Source organism: Paroedura picta, chromosome 10 (assembly GCF_049243985.1).
Source record: "Paroedura picta isolate Pp20150507F chromosome 10, Ppicta_v3.0, whole genome shotgun sequence".
Classification (NCBI taxonomy): domain Eukaryota; kingdom Metazoa; phylum Chordata; class Lepidosauria; order Squamata; family Gekkonidae; genus Paroedura; species Paroedura picta.
In genome coordinates, this window is record NC_135378.1 from 81,995,704 (window position 1) to 82,011,733 (window position 16,030).

General features: G+C 44.7%; 1 protein-coding gene across 1 annotated transcript in view; it reads left to right on the forward strand.

Annotated features, from left to right (window-relative positions):
* The window catches only part of MOB1B (MOB kinase activator 1B), a 46,226-nt gene that overhangs the window by 15,948 nt on the left and 14,248 nt on the right, over positions 1-16,030 (forward strand). The window contains exon 2 of the mRNA XM_077301155.1: positions 13,497-13,663. Coding sequence (XP_077157270.1) covers positions 13,497-13,663 — 167 coding nt within the window. The remainder of the gene's footprint in view (positions 1-13,496; positions 13,664-16,030) is intronic.

Here is a 16,030-nt window from a genome sequence, read left to right on the forward strand (position 1 = left end):
CTGACCGTGAAGCTGGGAGTTCGATCCCAGCAGCCGGCTCAAGGTTGACTCAGCCTTCCATCCTTCCGAGGTCGGTAAAATGAGTACCCAGCTTGCTTGCTGGGGGGTAAACGGTAATGACTGGGGAAGGCACTGGCAAACCACCCCGTATTGAGTCTGCCATGAAAACGCTGGAGGGCGCCACTCCAAGGGTCAGACATGACTCGGTGCTAGCACAGGGGATACCTTTACCTTTACTTGGGAGTAAGCTCCATTTAAAAAAATGGAAAATACTCCTGACTTGATGTGCTTAGGATAGTTCTGCCAATTGTTTGAAAAGCTGTAACCATAGTTAATGAAGGAATGTTCCAATTGATTAGTTTTCTTGGAGTTTGAGTATTTCTACAGATAGGACTTTAAGGAATGGTAGAGGATAGGAAGGCCTTGGAGGATCATTGTCCATGGGGTCGCGATGGGTCAGACACGACTTTGCACCTAACCACAACAACAACAACACAGATAGGCACAGTAGACCAGTCAAGAAGAAACCCCTGCAGGAAACATAAGAAAGGTTCCAAAAGTTAGATATCTTCATTTTTTGACCTCTTCATGACCGCAATAGGAAAAGTTGCTGAATTTTCACAATTGCCGTGGTAACCGTTGGATAGATCTTATAGCCAGGACTTAAATCCTGTGATTTATTGATGTGTTTCAATTTTATGCCACTTATCTTTGATCAAGAGCTTGAAGTAGTTTACAGTTGCCACCATCAAAATAGGTACAAAAACAGCATAGTAGAAGATATCCAGTAAAATCCTGTCATATCAATAAATACAAAATATCTAAAACCAATCTAATCCCAACCCTAAAATCATAGGGACCCTACAAATGAATACTGAATATCACAGTACCAATAGGGTTGCTAGGGGGACAGCATTCTGTTGGGGGGGGCGAGGGGTGTGCTTTGGCAGCTCCCCCCCAAACACTTAACTATAGAAAAATGTCCTGCATGCTGACATCAACAGGAAGTGATGTCAGCATGTTGTAGGCAACACTCTGGATTTGGGGAAAACTCTATGGTGAAAAAAATCTGCCTGAAACCATAGAGTTTTGCCCCAAACCCAGAGTGTCACCTTTCAATAAGCCCAGAGCGCCCACATCACTTCTGGGAAATGTCAGCAGGTTGGGGCGTTCTTCCTGGTCCCGGTGAGTTTGGGAGGGAGGTCAGAAGGGGGGGGGGAATCACTGTGAAAGGGGGCTGTTTGGGCAGGAATTTTCCCTACTTTCTGAAACTGTCAAAGCATTGGGAGCAGCACCAAAGCAGGGGCTCCCCTGATCCTCTCAGGGGCCTGGCATAGAGAGAGGTTATGAGCCAAACGTATCGGGGCATAATTCTTGCTCTACAGAGTCACTGAAATTTCATCAGGTCCTGTTGCTCATGGGTAACTCGTGACAGTGAGATCTAGAGGGAAGTTGCCACATTCGTGACGGCCCTCCCCATGGTGGAGAGGAAGGCTTTTGCTGCAATGTACAACTTTAGTTTAACCATATGGTGCAAACTTTTGGCCGTTTCATCGATCAGTTTCAAATGCACCCAGATTATATATAAAGCAATAATTTTATGGCAGTTTTCCATTGCGTGAAGCCGCTGAGCAGCAGGTTCAGGATGGGCAAAGGGGAATACTTCTTTACATAGAGAATGATTAAAATGTGCAGGAGGATGTAGCGATGGCCACAGGAATCAACCGGTATAAAAGGGGATTAGGTAGATGGAGGGTAGATCCAGCAATGATTACTAGCAATGGTGACTGAGTGGAACCTCCACGTTCAGAGGCATAAAACCTCTGAATCCCAGAGCCAGGAGGCATCATCAGAAGAAGGCCTCCGCCTCTATGCCCTGTTGTTGGCCATCCAGAGGAACTGATTGGCCATCCTATGTGAGACAGGACTAGGTGGACCACTGGTCTGATCCAGCAGGGCTCTTATGTTCTTATATTACTTTGAGTCACCTCAAGTAGGGGTCTGGAAAAGCAGCATACATTTTTTAAAATAACTGAAATAATCATGCAAGGAGATATATTCTCCAAGCACACTAGAGATCCACCTCAGAAACCTAAGGCTAATTGCAGCTCTGTGTGTGTCCCCGTTTTTGAAGACATTCGTTGCCCTGTCAGATCCTGTTGTCATACCTGGCATACCTGTAGCAGTCATATCTGCAGCCTTTACCTGTTAGCTAGAGTCCTGCCCGACTGTGATAGTTGCTAGTTCTTATCTGGTAGAAGTAGCTGTGATAATCGTACATGGGGCATGAGCATGGTGCTCTGTAATCCACTTAAAAATTAATGCTGTTTAAGGGTGAGAAGGGAGACAATATCTTCATGTGGGCGTAGAATTACAGATCAGGTATACTTTACTGGCAAGCTTTTCATTGCACTGTTAATATTCATGAGATACTGTTTCGCGCAGTATTTAATTCAAAGCAGACTGCAGCGCCCGGAATGAGATGAGCTTCTTGTTTGTTATTCACTCCTACTACAGTTAAGCCACACTTGTATGTGTATATGGATGGGCTCTGGTGCCAGCAATGTGAACCGCATGGATAATTTTATTTATTTATAAATACATAATTTGAGTGGGAAGTCCACTGTGGACATTTTGTTCAGATGCACAATCTTTTTATGAAGAACTGAGTTCTGGGGAAACATTTCTGAATGACTGAAACTAAAGTTGCACTGGCTGAAATTTGGGGTGTCCTGGAATTGGGTTGGATCCAGTGACCCACATGTGCAAGGATCACAGGAAAGGGAAGGCAATGTGAAGCTGCTTTGAGACTCCTTTGGGTAGGGGAAAGTGGCATATAAGAACCAACTCCTTCTTCTTCTTCTTCTTCTTCTTCTTCTTCTTCTTCTTCTTCTTCTATTGAGTGGGAAGACAAAAAGCCATACTATGCTTTCCTTTCAGGCTTCTGAGAACTTCCTTATTTCATGCAGGATGCAGATACCCCCAAATACCTTTCTAGTTTGTTTGATCTGACAGTCTCAGCAGAGAAGGGGAGAAGAAGCTTTCCGGAAGGAAGGAAACACGTCATTGTGGGTTGCATGTAACACACGAACTGTGTGACTTGTGTTCTCTTCTTGTTCAGGAATGGAAAATTATTTTTCAGTCTTAGTAGCTGGCTCTTCCGAAATGGTAGCATTGCAAAATCTGACAAGTCTGTCTCTCATACGCTTATACGCCAACATTTTTGTTGTGGGGGACCGGTTAGTGGCGTTTTCCCCCATTCACTTTGGAAGGCAGGGACTAGTTTTCTTCTTCCTTGTCTCCACTGCCTTTTTAAACTGTCTTTTAAAATCATAGGAATTTATTCTTTTTCTTTCTTGGTGGCTGTGCACTCGACATTTCCCAGTTTGATTATTTTTAAGACTTTAAGCTACTGAGCCCAAGAGTGCCCTAGGAAAATAGATATTTGTTTCCTTTCCATTTCTATCCCGAATCTTCCTGATCCTAAGGAAATAGTTTTTTACATGCACAATTACGGGTATGTGTCTGTGTAAAATAATCATTTAAACTGCCCCACACATGCTTAATCCCAGCTGTTAAGAGCAAATCCAAACAAAGTATTGCATTTCCAGCAGGACGGTTACAGGAAATGTAATTTTATTAATTGAAGGGTAACTTCCAGCAGTGCTCTGTGCAGCATTGCCGCTCAAGGTATGGGGAGGAACTGTGGCTCAGGTGCAGAGCGCATGTTTTATTTGTGGAGGATCCTGGATAATCCTTTGCATCCTGGATAAAGTACTTGGGAGAAGGTCTTGGGTGGGGGGCTCTAGACAATTATTGCCCGTCAGAATAGGCGGTATCAAACTAGAGAAACCAATTATCTTGCAATTGTATTTGGCACACTTGATGGTACAGTCAGGAAAATGTTCTAAATGTAACTCTGGTGCATAAAAGAGGGAGAATAGAAAGTGAATGAAGGAATGGAAGGATGAACTTCCCTTTTCTTTGCGTCCTGAGCTAAATTGGGGCCTGGATGACCTGAAATTTGGAAGATCTGATCACCATGACATAGAAAGCCCAGGCTAGTTTGATCACGTCAGATCTCAGAAGCTAAGTAGGGTCAACCCCGGTCAGTATTCCCTGAGGAATCCCAGGGTCATGATGCAGAGAAAAGCAATGGCCAACCACCTCTGAACATCTCTTGTCTTGAAAGCCCCACAGGGACCCCATAAGTGAGCTGTGACTATTTTGGCTGAACAAATTGCACCTATACTGTACTCTTTACTAACGAAAGGGGAACTTTCGCCTGTTTTATGGACTTCTACCAAAAGAATTTAGATATTTGGATATTCTTTAAACAAGATTTTAAAAGCTAGATTGCTGTTATGCAGCATGCAGTCCCTAGCTGTTTTGTGATTATTACATTGTGAAAGACTCCGAGTGACTGCTTTTTGAGTTACAAGATGCCACCGGGATCTTCAGGGGTGGAAAAGTTTAGATGTGTTTCTCAGTGAAGAGCTACTACAGTATAAGGGCAAATGTTGGAACGAAAGCATTTATTTCTCATTCGTGTGTCATGTGTATTAGCTTTTTGGCTACAAAATTTTAATAAAATTATTAATAGGAAAGAGAGAAAAGGAAAAGTGTCCGGTGGGTGTACCTTCTGCCTTTGTTGTTGTTGTTATATGCGAAGTCGTGTCCGACCCATCGCAACCCCATGGACAATGATCCTCCAGGCCTTCCTGTCCTCTACCATTCCCTGGAGTCCATTTAAGTTTGCACCGACTGCTTCAGTGACTCCATCCAGCCACCTCATTCTCTGTCGTCCCCTTCTTCTTTTGCCCTCGATCGCTCCCAGCATTAGGCTCTTCTCCAGGGAGTCCTTCCTTCTCATGAGGTGGCCAAAGTATTTGAGTTTCATCTTCAGGATCTGGCCTTCTAAAGAGCAGTCAGGGCTGATCTCCTCTAGGACTGACCGGTTTGTTCGCCTTGCAGTCCAAGGGACTCGCAAGAGTCTTCTCCAGCACCAGAGTTCAAAAGCCTCAATTCTTTGACGCTCGGCCTTCCTTATGGTCCAACTTTCGCAGCCATACATTGCAACTGGGAAGACCATAGCCTTGACTAAACGCACTTTTGTTGGCAGGGTGATGTCTCTGCTTTTTAGGATGCTGTCTAGATTTGCCATAGCTTTCCTCCCCAGGAGCAAGCATCTTTTAATTTCTTTGCTGCAGTCCCCATCTGCAGTGATCTTGGAGCCCAGGAAAATAAAATCTGTCACTATCTCCATTTCTTCCCCTTCTATTTGCCAGGAATTGAGAGGGCCGGATGCCATGATCTTTGTTTTCTTGATGTTGAGTTTCAAGCCAACTTTTGCACTCTCCTCCTTCACCCGCATCAACAGGCTCTTTAGTTCCTCTTCACTTTCTGCCATTAGAGTGGTATCATCTGCATATCTGAGGTTGTTGATATTTCTCCCTGCAATCTTGATCCCAATTTGTGACTCCTCTAATCCCGCATTTCTCATGATGTGCTCTGCATACAAGTTAAATAGGCAAGGCGACAGTATACAGCCTTGCCGAACTCCTTTCTCAATTTTGAACCAGTCAGTGATTCCATGTTCAGTTCTCACTGTTGCTTCTTGACCTGCATATAAATTTCTCAAGAGACAAATAAGATGCTCTGGTATTCCCATCTCTTTAAGAACTTGCCACAATTTGTTGTGTTCCACACAATCAAAGGCTTTAGCATAGTCAATGAAGCAGAAGTAGATGTTCTTCTGGTACTCCCTAGCTTTCTCCATGATCCAGCGTATGTTGGCAATTTGATCTCTAGTTCCTCTGCCTCTTCGAAATCCTGCCTGTACTTCTGGAAGTTCTCGGTCCACATATTGCTGGAGCCTAGCTTGTAGGATTTTGAGCATAACTTTGCTAGCATGAGAAATTAGTGCAATGGTGCGGTAGTTTGAACATTCTTTGGCATTGCCCTTCTTTGGGATTGGAATGTAAACTGACCTTTTCCAATCCTGTGGCCATTGTTGAGTTTTCCAAATTTGCTGGCATATTGAGTGTAGCACTTTTACTGCATCGTCCTTTAAGATTTTGAATAGTTCAACTGGAATGCTGTCACCACCACTAGCTTTATTGTTGCTCAGACTTCCTAAGGCCCATTTGATTTCACATTCCAGGATGTCTGGCTCCAGGTCAGTAACTACCCCATTGTGGTCATCAGGGATGTTAAGCTCGCTCTTGTATAGTTCTTCTGTATAATTTTGCCACCTTTGTTTAATCTCTTCTGCTTCTGTGAGGTCCCTACCATTTTGGTCCCTTATCATACCCATCTTTGCATGAAACGTTCTCTTCATATCTCCAATTTTCTTGAAAAGATCTCTGGTCCTCCCGATTCTATTGTTTTCTTCTATTTGTTTGCACTGTTCATTTAAGAAGGCATTCTTATCTCTTCTAGCTTTTCTCTGGAATTCTGCATTCAGTTGGGTGTATCTTTCTCTTTCTCCCTTGCCTTTCACTTCCCTTCTCTCCTTAGCTATTTGTAAAGCTTCCTCAGACAGCCATTTTGATTTCTTGCATTTCTTTTTCTTTGGGATGGTTTTAGTTGCTACCTCTTGTACAATGTTGCGAACCTCCGTCCATAGTTCTTCAGGCACTCTGTCTATCAGATCTAATTCCTTAAATCTATTTGTCACCTCCACTGTGTATTCGTCGGGAATATGATTTAGTTCATACCTGAGTGGCCTAGTGCTTTTCCCTACTTTCTTCAATTTAAGCCTAAATTTTGCAACAAGAAGCTCATGATCTGAACCACAATCAGCTCCTGGTCTTGTTTTTATTGACTGGATAGAACTTTTCCATCTTTGGCTGCAGAGCACATAGTCAATCTGATTTCTGTGTTGACCGTCTGGTGATGTCCATGTGTAGAGTCGTCTCTTGGGTTGCTGGAAAAGAGTGTTTGCTATGACCATTGTATTCTCTTGACAAAATTCTACCAGCCTGTGCCCTGCTTCATTTTGTACTCCAAGACCAAACTTGCCTGTTATCCCGGTTATCTTTTGGCTTCCTACTTTAGCATTCCAATCCCCCATGATGATAAGCACATCATTTTTGGGCGTTGCTTCTAGAAGGTGTTGTAGGGCTTCATAGAACTGATCAACTTCATCCTCTTCAGCAGCAGTGGTTGGGGCGTAGACCTGGATCACTGTGATGTTGAATGGTTTGCCTTGGATTCGAACTGAGATCATTCTGTCATTTTGGGGATTGTATCCCAAGACTGCTTTTCCTACTCTCTTATTGATTATGAAGGCTACTCCATTTCTTCTGCGAGATTCTTGTCCACAGTAGTATACCTGATGGTCATCTGAATTAAATTCACCCATTCCTGTCCATTTTAGTTCACTGATTCCTAAAATGTCGATGTTCAGTCTTGTCATTTCTTGTTTAACCACGTCCAGCTTGCCTTGATTCATGGATCTGACGTTCCAGGTTCCTATGGAATAAAAATCTTTACAGCATCGGACTGTCTTTTCGCCACCAGTTACTTCCACAACTGAGCGTCCTTTCGGCTTTGGCCCAGCCGCTTCATTCATTCTGGCGCTACTCGTACTAGCCGTCTGCTCATCCCCAGTAGCATATTGGACACCTTCCGACCTGAGGGGCTCATCTTCCAGCGTCATATCGTTATGCCTATTGGAACTGTCCATAGAGTTTTCATGGCAAAGATACTGGAGTGGTTTGCCATTTCCTTCTCCAGTGGATCACCTTTTGTCAGAGCTCTCAGCTATGACCTGTCCGTCTTGGGTGGCCCTGCACGGTATAGCTCATAGCTTCACTGAACTACGCAAGCCCCCTTGCCACAACAAGGCAGCGATCCTTGAAGGGGGATCTTCTGCCTACCTTTTGTATAAACGGGCTTAGTTGAGTGGTGGATGCTACAATTCCCGGGAGACCTTCAGTCCTGTCGCTGCTGTGATTCTTGGAAAGAATTAGACTATATCAGCACTTTACATCTCTCTAGACCAGGGGTAGTCAAACTGCGGCCCTCCAGATGTCCATGGACTACAATTCCCAGGAGCCCTTGCCAGCATTCGCCAGCGAATGCTGGCAAGGGCTCCTGGGAATTGTAGTCCATAGACATCTGGAGGGCCGCAGTTTGACTACCCCTGCTCTAGACTATGGGTACAATTTTAAGCACCTGCCATTGAGTCTCATTTTATTCAATGGGATTTACTCTCAGGAAAGCGTACTTTGGATTGCAGCCCATGTGAGCTTTTGTCAGGGAGGTGGGTCTGGCACTTCTAAAGCCAGAAGTACAGATACCGGATTACTTAACACAAGCCGGTTATGCGGTAACTCTTAAGGGCCCCTCGACCATATTGTCTCGATTTGCAAATTTAAAACATTATGCCAGTAGTAGACCTGAGAAATATTCTAGAGAAGCAAAACTAGATTACAAAAGACTAAACCGAGCGCATCCTTGGTTTTTAAAAAAGACAAACTTCATCCACCTGGGCTCTGAACATCACACCTTGAAGCCTTTTAATGCAGGGGTAGTCAACCTGTGGTCCTCCAGATGTTCATGAACTACAATTCCCATGAGCCCCTGCCAGCATTTGCTGGCAGGGGCTCATGGGAATTCGAGTCCATGAACAACTGGAGGACCACAGGTTGACTACCCCTGTTTTAGTGTGTTTCCCTCCCCCCTAAATGAGGCTGTAATTTTGAGCTGCTGTTTTCTCTGTGGTGTTCCCAGGTGAGTGGCTTTACACAAGGGCCTTGCGTCTGAAACTGCAGGGAACAAAGCAGATGGTGCGAGCAGATTTTGTGGGAAGGAGGTTATTATAACCATCTTCCCTCTTGTTGCTGCTTCACTCAGAACTGAAGCCTCAGGAGACTGATTTTCATTAAAAGTATGCCACCCTGCATCTTTGTTATGTGTATTTTTTGTGTATCATGTGTATATTTGGCTCCAAATACTGTAATTTCTTGAGCAGTTGTTTTTGGTTTAAAGATTGTATGGGCAGTCGTTGTCCTGAAGTGAAGCACGATTCAAGGGGTTCACATAAGTAAATAGATCTTTTTGTGGCTTGCGGTGAAGCCCTTAACACGCAAAACGAAGAGGTGATTTCAGAATTAAATTGATTGTTGCACCAGCCAGCAGACCAGAGCGAAACCTCATAGATCCAGAGAGCTCGACTGAGATTGAAGCAAGATTGGAGCAGATTTCGATACAATATTTTATGTCTTTTTTTTTTTTGGCTTATGCCAAATAAACATCACTCTTCCAATTAGTTTATTCCTTTCAGCTGTCAAATTACAAGGGAAGAGGAGGCTAAAATCAGATTTGCAAAAGGAAATGAAATGAACAGATCTACGGGAAATTGTTATGTTCATTGGCAAGCTGACAGCCCAACTATTTGATCTCACAGCACCCACTGAGACCAAATCATTTTAAAAGACTTAAATAAGTTGAGAGAAAAGGGTATACTTTGGTGGTGGAAAGTGCTGATGCGTCAGGATTTTTTTTTTGACGCAAGTGATCAACGGAGGTCCTTCTGCACAGCAGCCTGGACTTCCTTGGAGGTCTCTCCCATGTGTAGCTTCCAGCAACTGGCAAGGTCAGACTAGTCTGGACCATTCATGTCAGGGTGGACAGTTTTTGGTTTCCCCCAGTGCTTTGCAAATTGGAAAAGCAGCCCTCAGAAGTATTCAAGCTATACATTTTCAGTGAGTAGAACTACCTCTTAAAATGCATTGCACTAATTAAAAACAAAAAAGACTACAGGTCTTCCCCCCCCCTTTCCAGTGCCATACAACATTTCTCAATTTTTCCATTGAAAAATTGCCTCTGAGTGTGGAGATTCCCTTTAGTCAACATGGCTATTAGCTGTTCATAGACCTACCTTCCTGAATGGGTCTCATACTCTTTTAAAGCCAGCTGTGCCTGTGGCCAGTACTAAGCCCCAGGCAGCAAAATCCCCATTATAATCACTCAGTGAAAAAAGAAGTATTTCCTGTTGTCTCTCCTGAATCTACTGCCCATCACCTTCATATTACGCCCCTGAATTGTAGTGTAGTAGAAGAGGGAGAACAAGTTCTGTCTGTCCTCTGTTTCTACCCCTCTTCCTCTGTTGCATCCTCCCTGGTGACAGATCCTCACTAATCTCCATTGGGGTTGTGGGGGCTGAGCACATGTTCTGACTGCTCCATTGTTTCTATGTGATACGAAGAGAAGGAGGTTCTGAAAGGAGCATTGAACTGTAGTTGGAAGGGGCCATACACACCATCTAGTCCAACTCTCTGCTCAGTGCAGGATCGGCTGTTACTTCTCAAATTTGTCTTGAAATTCTTTGTAGTAAGGAATCGAGAAGATCCTGTTCTCTTTCTCCTCTAAGGCCAGCGTGGGGTTATGGGCCCAACTGCCTAATCCATCACTGCATACTTGCCTGTGGAACTGATGATTTCTCCCTCCCATGAAGACAGGAAGTTTAGAATGGAGACCCAGGAGGAAATACTGACAAAATCTTTTTTTTTTGTAGTCAAGGCATGTGATAGTCTGCTTTCAAGGCACATTACATTTGTTTATATTGTTATTGGTCAGAAACTGTCCTCCTCAGTGCCTGGTAGGGTAATTGCATGGGACCTCTATGCTGTCTAAAGCAGGAGTAGCCAAACTGTGGTTCTCCATATATCCATGAACTACAATTCCCATGAGCCCTTGCCACCCCTGGCCTAAAGGAAGAGCAGCATGGAATGACATGGGATGTCTGAAGCAAGTGGTTGGCCATGCAATTCATGTTGGGAACCGTTTAGTCATTAGAAGCATCCCATTAAAAATTAATGTGATCATCTGTTGAGCTTAAACCCGAGATTGCATTTATATCCCATCATCTTGAATCCAAAGTCCATTTTAAGCACATGGAGTAATAAAAATATGGAGTAAGATACAAACACATCTATAGTGGGATACCCAGAGAGCAGTATACAGACCAAAGAGATAGAAGGATAGAGATGCCTTGAGACAGGCATACAGTTGAGGTTGTATCTCCAGGAAAGCTTTTGAAACATGACTAGGAACTTTACTTGCTTAATTAAATTCTTGGGCCAGTTACCTCTTATCTCATTGAGTCAACTTCAGTACAGCAAACTCTTTTCCTCATCTCCATCTCTCCCTAGTAGTTGGCATTTTTTGATCCCCCCCTCCCCAGTTTTATTCTGTGATTGTAATCTGATTTGGATCTATCCTCCCCTGTGTGAGAACCTGTGTGACCCTAAATGGTGTGAGTAAATGATGCATCTGTATGAGCAGGTCATTTTCTTGTTTGTTTACTTAGAAGATTTATATACTGCCCTCCCTCGTGGCTCAGGGCGGTTTACAGAGGACCTATAAATTACATAACACAGTACAACGTAAGTTCGATAACTATGTCAATTAGCAATGCAGCATCGTCAACAATAAGCATAACATAACACAGGCAACAATAGAATGTTTGTTCTCAGTAACAGTTCGATCACAGTTCCGTAGAGCAGGGGTAGTCAAACTGCAGCCCTCCAGATGTCCATGGAGTACAATTCCAACGAGCCCCTGCCAGCGTTCACTGGCAGGGGCTCATGGGAATTGTATTCCATGGACATCTGGAGGGCTGCAGTTTGACAACCCCTGCCATAGAGTGAGCGTATCTGGATAGGAGAGCGTTCCGGGAGCCCAGTAGACGTTGACATTCACCTCAACCAAATGCCTGGCTAAAGAGCTGCAGCTTGCAGGCCCTGGGAAATTGCGGTAGCTCCAAGAGGGCCTGGGTCTCTTCTGGGTCTCTTCATTCCACCCAGTGGGGGCCAGGACAGAGAATAACCTGGCCCCGATTGAGACCAAATGTGCTTCCTTGGGGCCAGGGATCACTACCTGGTTGGTGTTGGCCGAGCGTAGTGCTCTTTGGGGGACATAGGCAGGGAGGCGGTCTCTCAGATATACTGGACCCAAACCACGCATGGCCTTGGAGGTAATTACCAAGACCTGAAGCTTATTTTGGGATTCAACTGGATTGTGAGGCTGATCTGGGGATGCCAGCCTCGAGTGGGACCTGTGGAATTTAGAGCTCATCTCCAGAGTAGAGAGATCCGCTTCCCTGGAGGAAATGGATGCTTTTTCAAGTGGACTCTATAGCATTGTACCCCACTGAGGTCCCTGTTCTCCCCACACCCCACCTTCAAGTCTAGGAGCTCCAGGGAATGGCAACCCCATCCCCTACCAGAGACCTGGCATCTTTAGGCTGATCAGTATCCTGGGTGGAATAATAATAATAGTAATAAATATTTGTTTCTAACTTGCCCTTCCCCAAAGGCTTGAGACAGGACCAAAACGCAACAAACTCCTGTGTGTGTGTGCGTGGGGGGGGGGGGATGCAGCATTTTTAAGCATAGTGGTCAGTTCTGCTGTGGGATACCCAGACCCAGGGAAGCCCGCTTGGCCTCGACCAGGGCCAGGGCCTTTTCGGTCCTGGCCCCTGCCTGGTGGAATGAGCTCCCGGAAGAGCTACGGGCGCTGCGGGAGCTTCCGGCGTTTTGCAGGGCCTGTAAGACTGAGCTCTTCCGTCAGGACTATGGTTGAGGCTGGTGCACTAAGGTAGATCTGTCCCCTCCTCTTGCTAGCGGCTTACAAAAGTTTCCCCATGTCCACCCCCCAGTGGGAAGAATAGGGATTTTTATGATTTTTGCATCTTGAACTGTCAATGGGGCTTTTAGCTTTGGTTTTAATGAGTGTTTTATTGGGGGATTTAAAGTCTGTATTGTATATTATATATTGTATTGTGACCGCCTCGAGCCTCCAGGGAGTGGCGGGATATAAATTGAATAAATAATAAATGATAATAATAATCTTTATTTCTCAATTTTCCTGTGATAAATCCTAATTGATCACTTTGGCAAATATTCCTGAAGCAAATTCTCTCCCACCTACCAGTCCATCTGTTAAGTGGTGTTTTGTAATAATAAAAGTGGTACCATTTGCCTCAAGGTATGCAGCAAATTAGTCACACAGCCATTCTGTCGTGTCCCCCCCCCCTCCGTTTTCATCATATTACTACGGCTACCTACAGGAGGTGATGGGTGGTGGTGGTTGTTTTTTTAAAAAGGTAAAGGTATCCCATGTGCAAACACCGAGTCATGTCTGACCCTTGGGGTGACGCCCTTTAGCGTTTTCATGGCAGACTCAATACGGGGTGGTTTGCCAGTGCCTTCCCCAGTCATTACCGTTTACCCCCCCAGCAAGCTCGGTACTCATTTTACCGACCTCGGAAGGCTGGAAGGCTGAGTCAACCTTGAGCCGGCTGCTGGGATCGAACTCCCAGCCTCATGGGCAGAGCTTTCAGACTGCATGTCTGCCACCTTACCACTCTGCGCCACAAGAGGCTCTAAATGTTGGTTAGAACGAAGAATTACAAAATAGCCCCTCTCCTCCTTCCACCCCACAGACTTGTCTGAAACTAAACCGTTTTTCTTCTCCCTTTGCAGCGGTAGCCGCTCTTCGAAAACCTTTAAACCTAAAAAGAATATCCCCGAAGGCTCCCACCAGTATGAGCTGCTGAAGCATGCAGAGGCCACACTGGGAAGCGGCAACCTGCGCATGGCTGTCATGCTCCCTGAGGGCGAAGACCTGAACGAATGGGTCGCAGTGAATAGTAAGTAAACCTGACATTTTATTTCCCGCTATGGTTCTGGACATTGGCGTGGCGACTAAGGGTTGGCTAGAGTAGAGTAAAATGAGTACCCAGCTTGCTGGGGGGTAAACGGTAATGACTGGGGAAGGCACTGGCAAACCACCCCGTATTGAGTCTGCCATGAAAACGCCGGAGGGCATCACCCCAAGGGTCAGACGTGACTCGGTGCTTGCACAGGGGATACCTTTACCTTTATATGGCTTAAAATATAAAGTATAAGGTATATAAAATATAAGAGTGGGTATACTTTATATTTTAAGCCAATTAAGAAATGAGTTTACTGAGGTTAAATATGAAAACAAGGTTTTATACCTAGGAACTCATTCTGAATAAAGCTTTTTGCCATCGCCTGCTTGGAAATTTTTTTCTGTTTGATATATAAGAGGCAGCTTAAGATGTTTTTATTGAGGACTTTGGTTAAGTAGACCAGTATTGTGATGCAAAATTTTTCTTTTTGTGTCTTTTATTTCACGTGTTTTGTCTATATGTTGCTTTGTGGAAAGAAAGGCAGCTAATACATTTTTTTTAATAAATAATTCTTGAAAGCTGGGGCCCTGTCTCTCATGGTCATAAAATGCAGAGCTAAAAAGAGTGTATGTATGCTGCCTTAGACATCATTTGGGACAGATGGTGAACCAGTCAAATCACAGCTTCAGACAGGTAGCCATACTGGTTTGACGTGGAAGAGCAAGATTCAAGTCCAATAGAGAACCAGCTTGGTGTTGTGGTTAGGAGTGCAGACTTCTAATCTGGCAAGCCGGGTTTCATTCCACGCACCACATGCAACCTGCTGGGTGACCTTTGGCTCGCCACAGCACTGATAAAGCTGTTTTGACCAAGCAGTGATATCAGGGCTCTCTCTGTGGGGAGAGGAAGGGAAGGCAAATGTAAGCCACTTTGGGATTTCTTTGGGTAGAGAAAAGCGGTATATAAGAACCAACTCTTCTCCTTCTCCTTCTCCTTCTCCTTCTCCTTCTCCTTCTCCTTCTCCTTCTCCTTCTCCTTCTCCTTCTCCTTCTCCTTCTCCTTCTCCTTCTCCTTCTCCTTCTCTTGAAGGGCTTGAAAAATCTTGTTTTTGCTGCTTCCTGGGTCCTAAAATGTCCAGATCTGAGACAGCACCAACTATGGGCAATCTCTGTTGTTTAAACACAAATTGGATTTACAGTGTTATTTATCAAATTCAGGGTGTCTTGAGGCACAAGGCCTGATTGTTTCTCTAGCGATTTTTCACAGCCATTTCTCTACATTGCAACTTTTCTTCTTGGGAGAAGTCAGGATTTTTTTTCGAGGGGGGAGGAGAAAACCCTGGAAGCTGTTAACATCCTAGTAGACACGACGCCTTCAGATTCCATCTATAGCGGCTTTGCCGTGCAGACGTGCCCTTTCCCTGCTGAATTAAGGCATCGCTTGCTAAAATAAGCAGCCTCCTGTTTCCATGGAGAAACTCTCTGTCAAGGAGCCGGAGGGGAAACCTGGAGTTAAAGAAACCTAAAAATGTATTTAGAGAGATAATCCTATAATTCGAGACAGCTGCAGGAAGAGAGTTGCTGCGCAAAAAGGTTCACTTGTGCAGTGAAGGGTGTTTGATTATGATGGAGTATTTTAATTAATAGAAATGCCTTTGTTTTTTGCAAGCTACGGTCTGTATATTTGTACGTGTGCGAGAGAACTGCAAACCACCACACCCCCAAACAACCTTAGTAATTGTATCTTAGCTTTTTGCATCTGAGAGGTAGGAAAGAACAGACGTTGAAAATGGACAGCAGCCTTTGCAGTTAAAAAAACATGGATCAGTTCCTGTCAGCAGCCATGAGCAGACGAATACCCAGATTACAAACCTTCATGTGACATATAGCCTCATCCACCCAGACCCGGATAGCTGAGGCTGGCCTGATCTTCTGAGATCGAGAAGCTAAGCAGCATTTGTACTGGCCAGTACTTGAGTGGCAGCATGCCAAGGAAGCCCAGGGTTTCTATGTGGAGGCAGGGAATGGCAAACTATCATTGAGAGCTAGCTTGGTGCAGTAGTTAGGAGCGCAGACTTCTAATCTGACCGAGCAGGAATATCAGGGCTGTCTCAGCCTCACCCACCTCACAGGGTGTCTGTGGTGGGGAGAGGAAAGGGAAGGCGATTGGAAGCTGCTTTGAGCCTCCTTTGGGTAGAGAAAAGTGGTGAAGAAGAAGAAGGAAGAAGAAGGAAGGAGAAGGAGAAGGAGAAGGAGAAGAAGAGTTGGTTCTTATATGCCGCTTTTCTCTACCCGAAGGAGTCTCAAAGTGGCTTACAAAGGTAAGACAACACACCTAATAAAGGATGTTTTAAATTTTCTG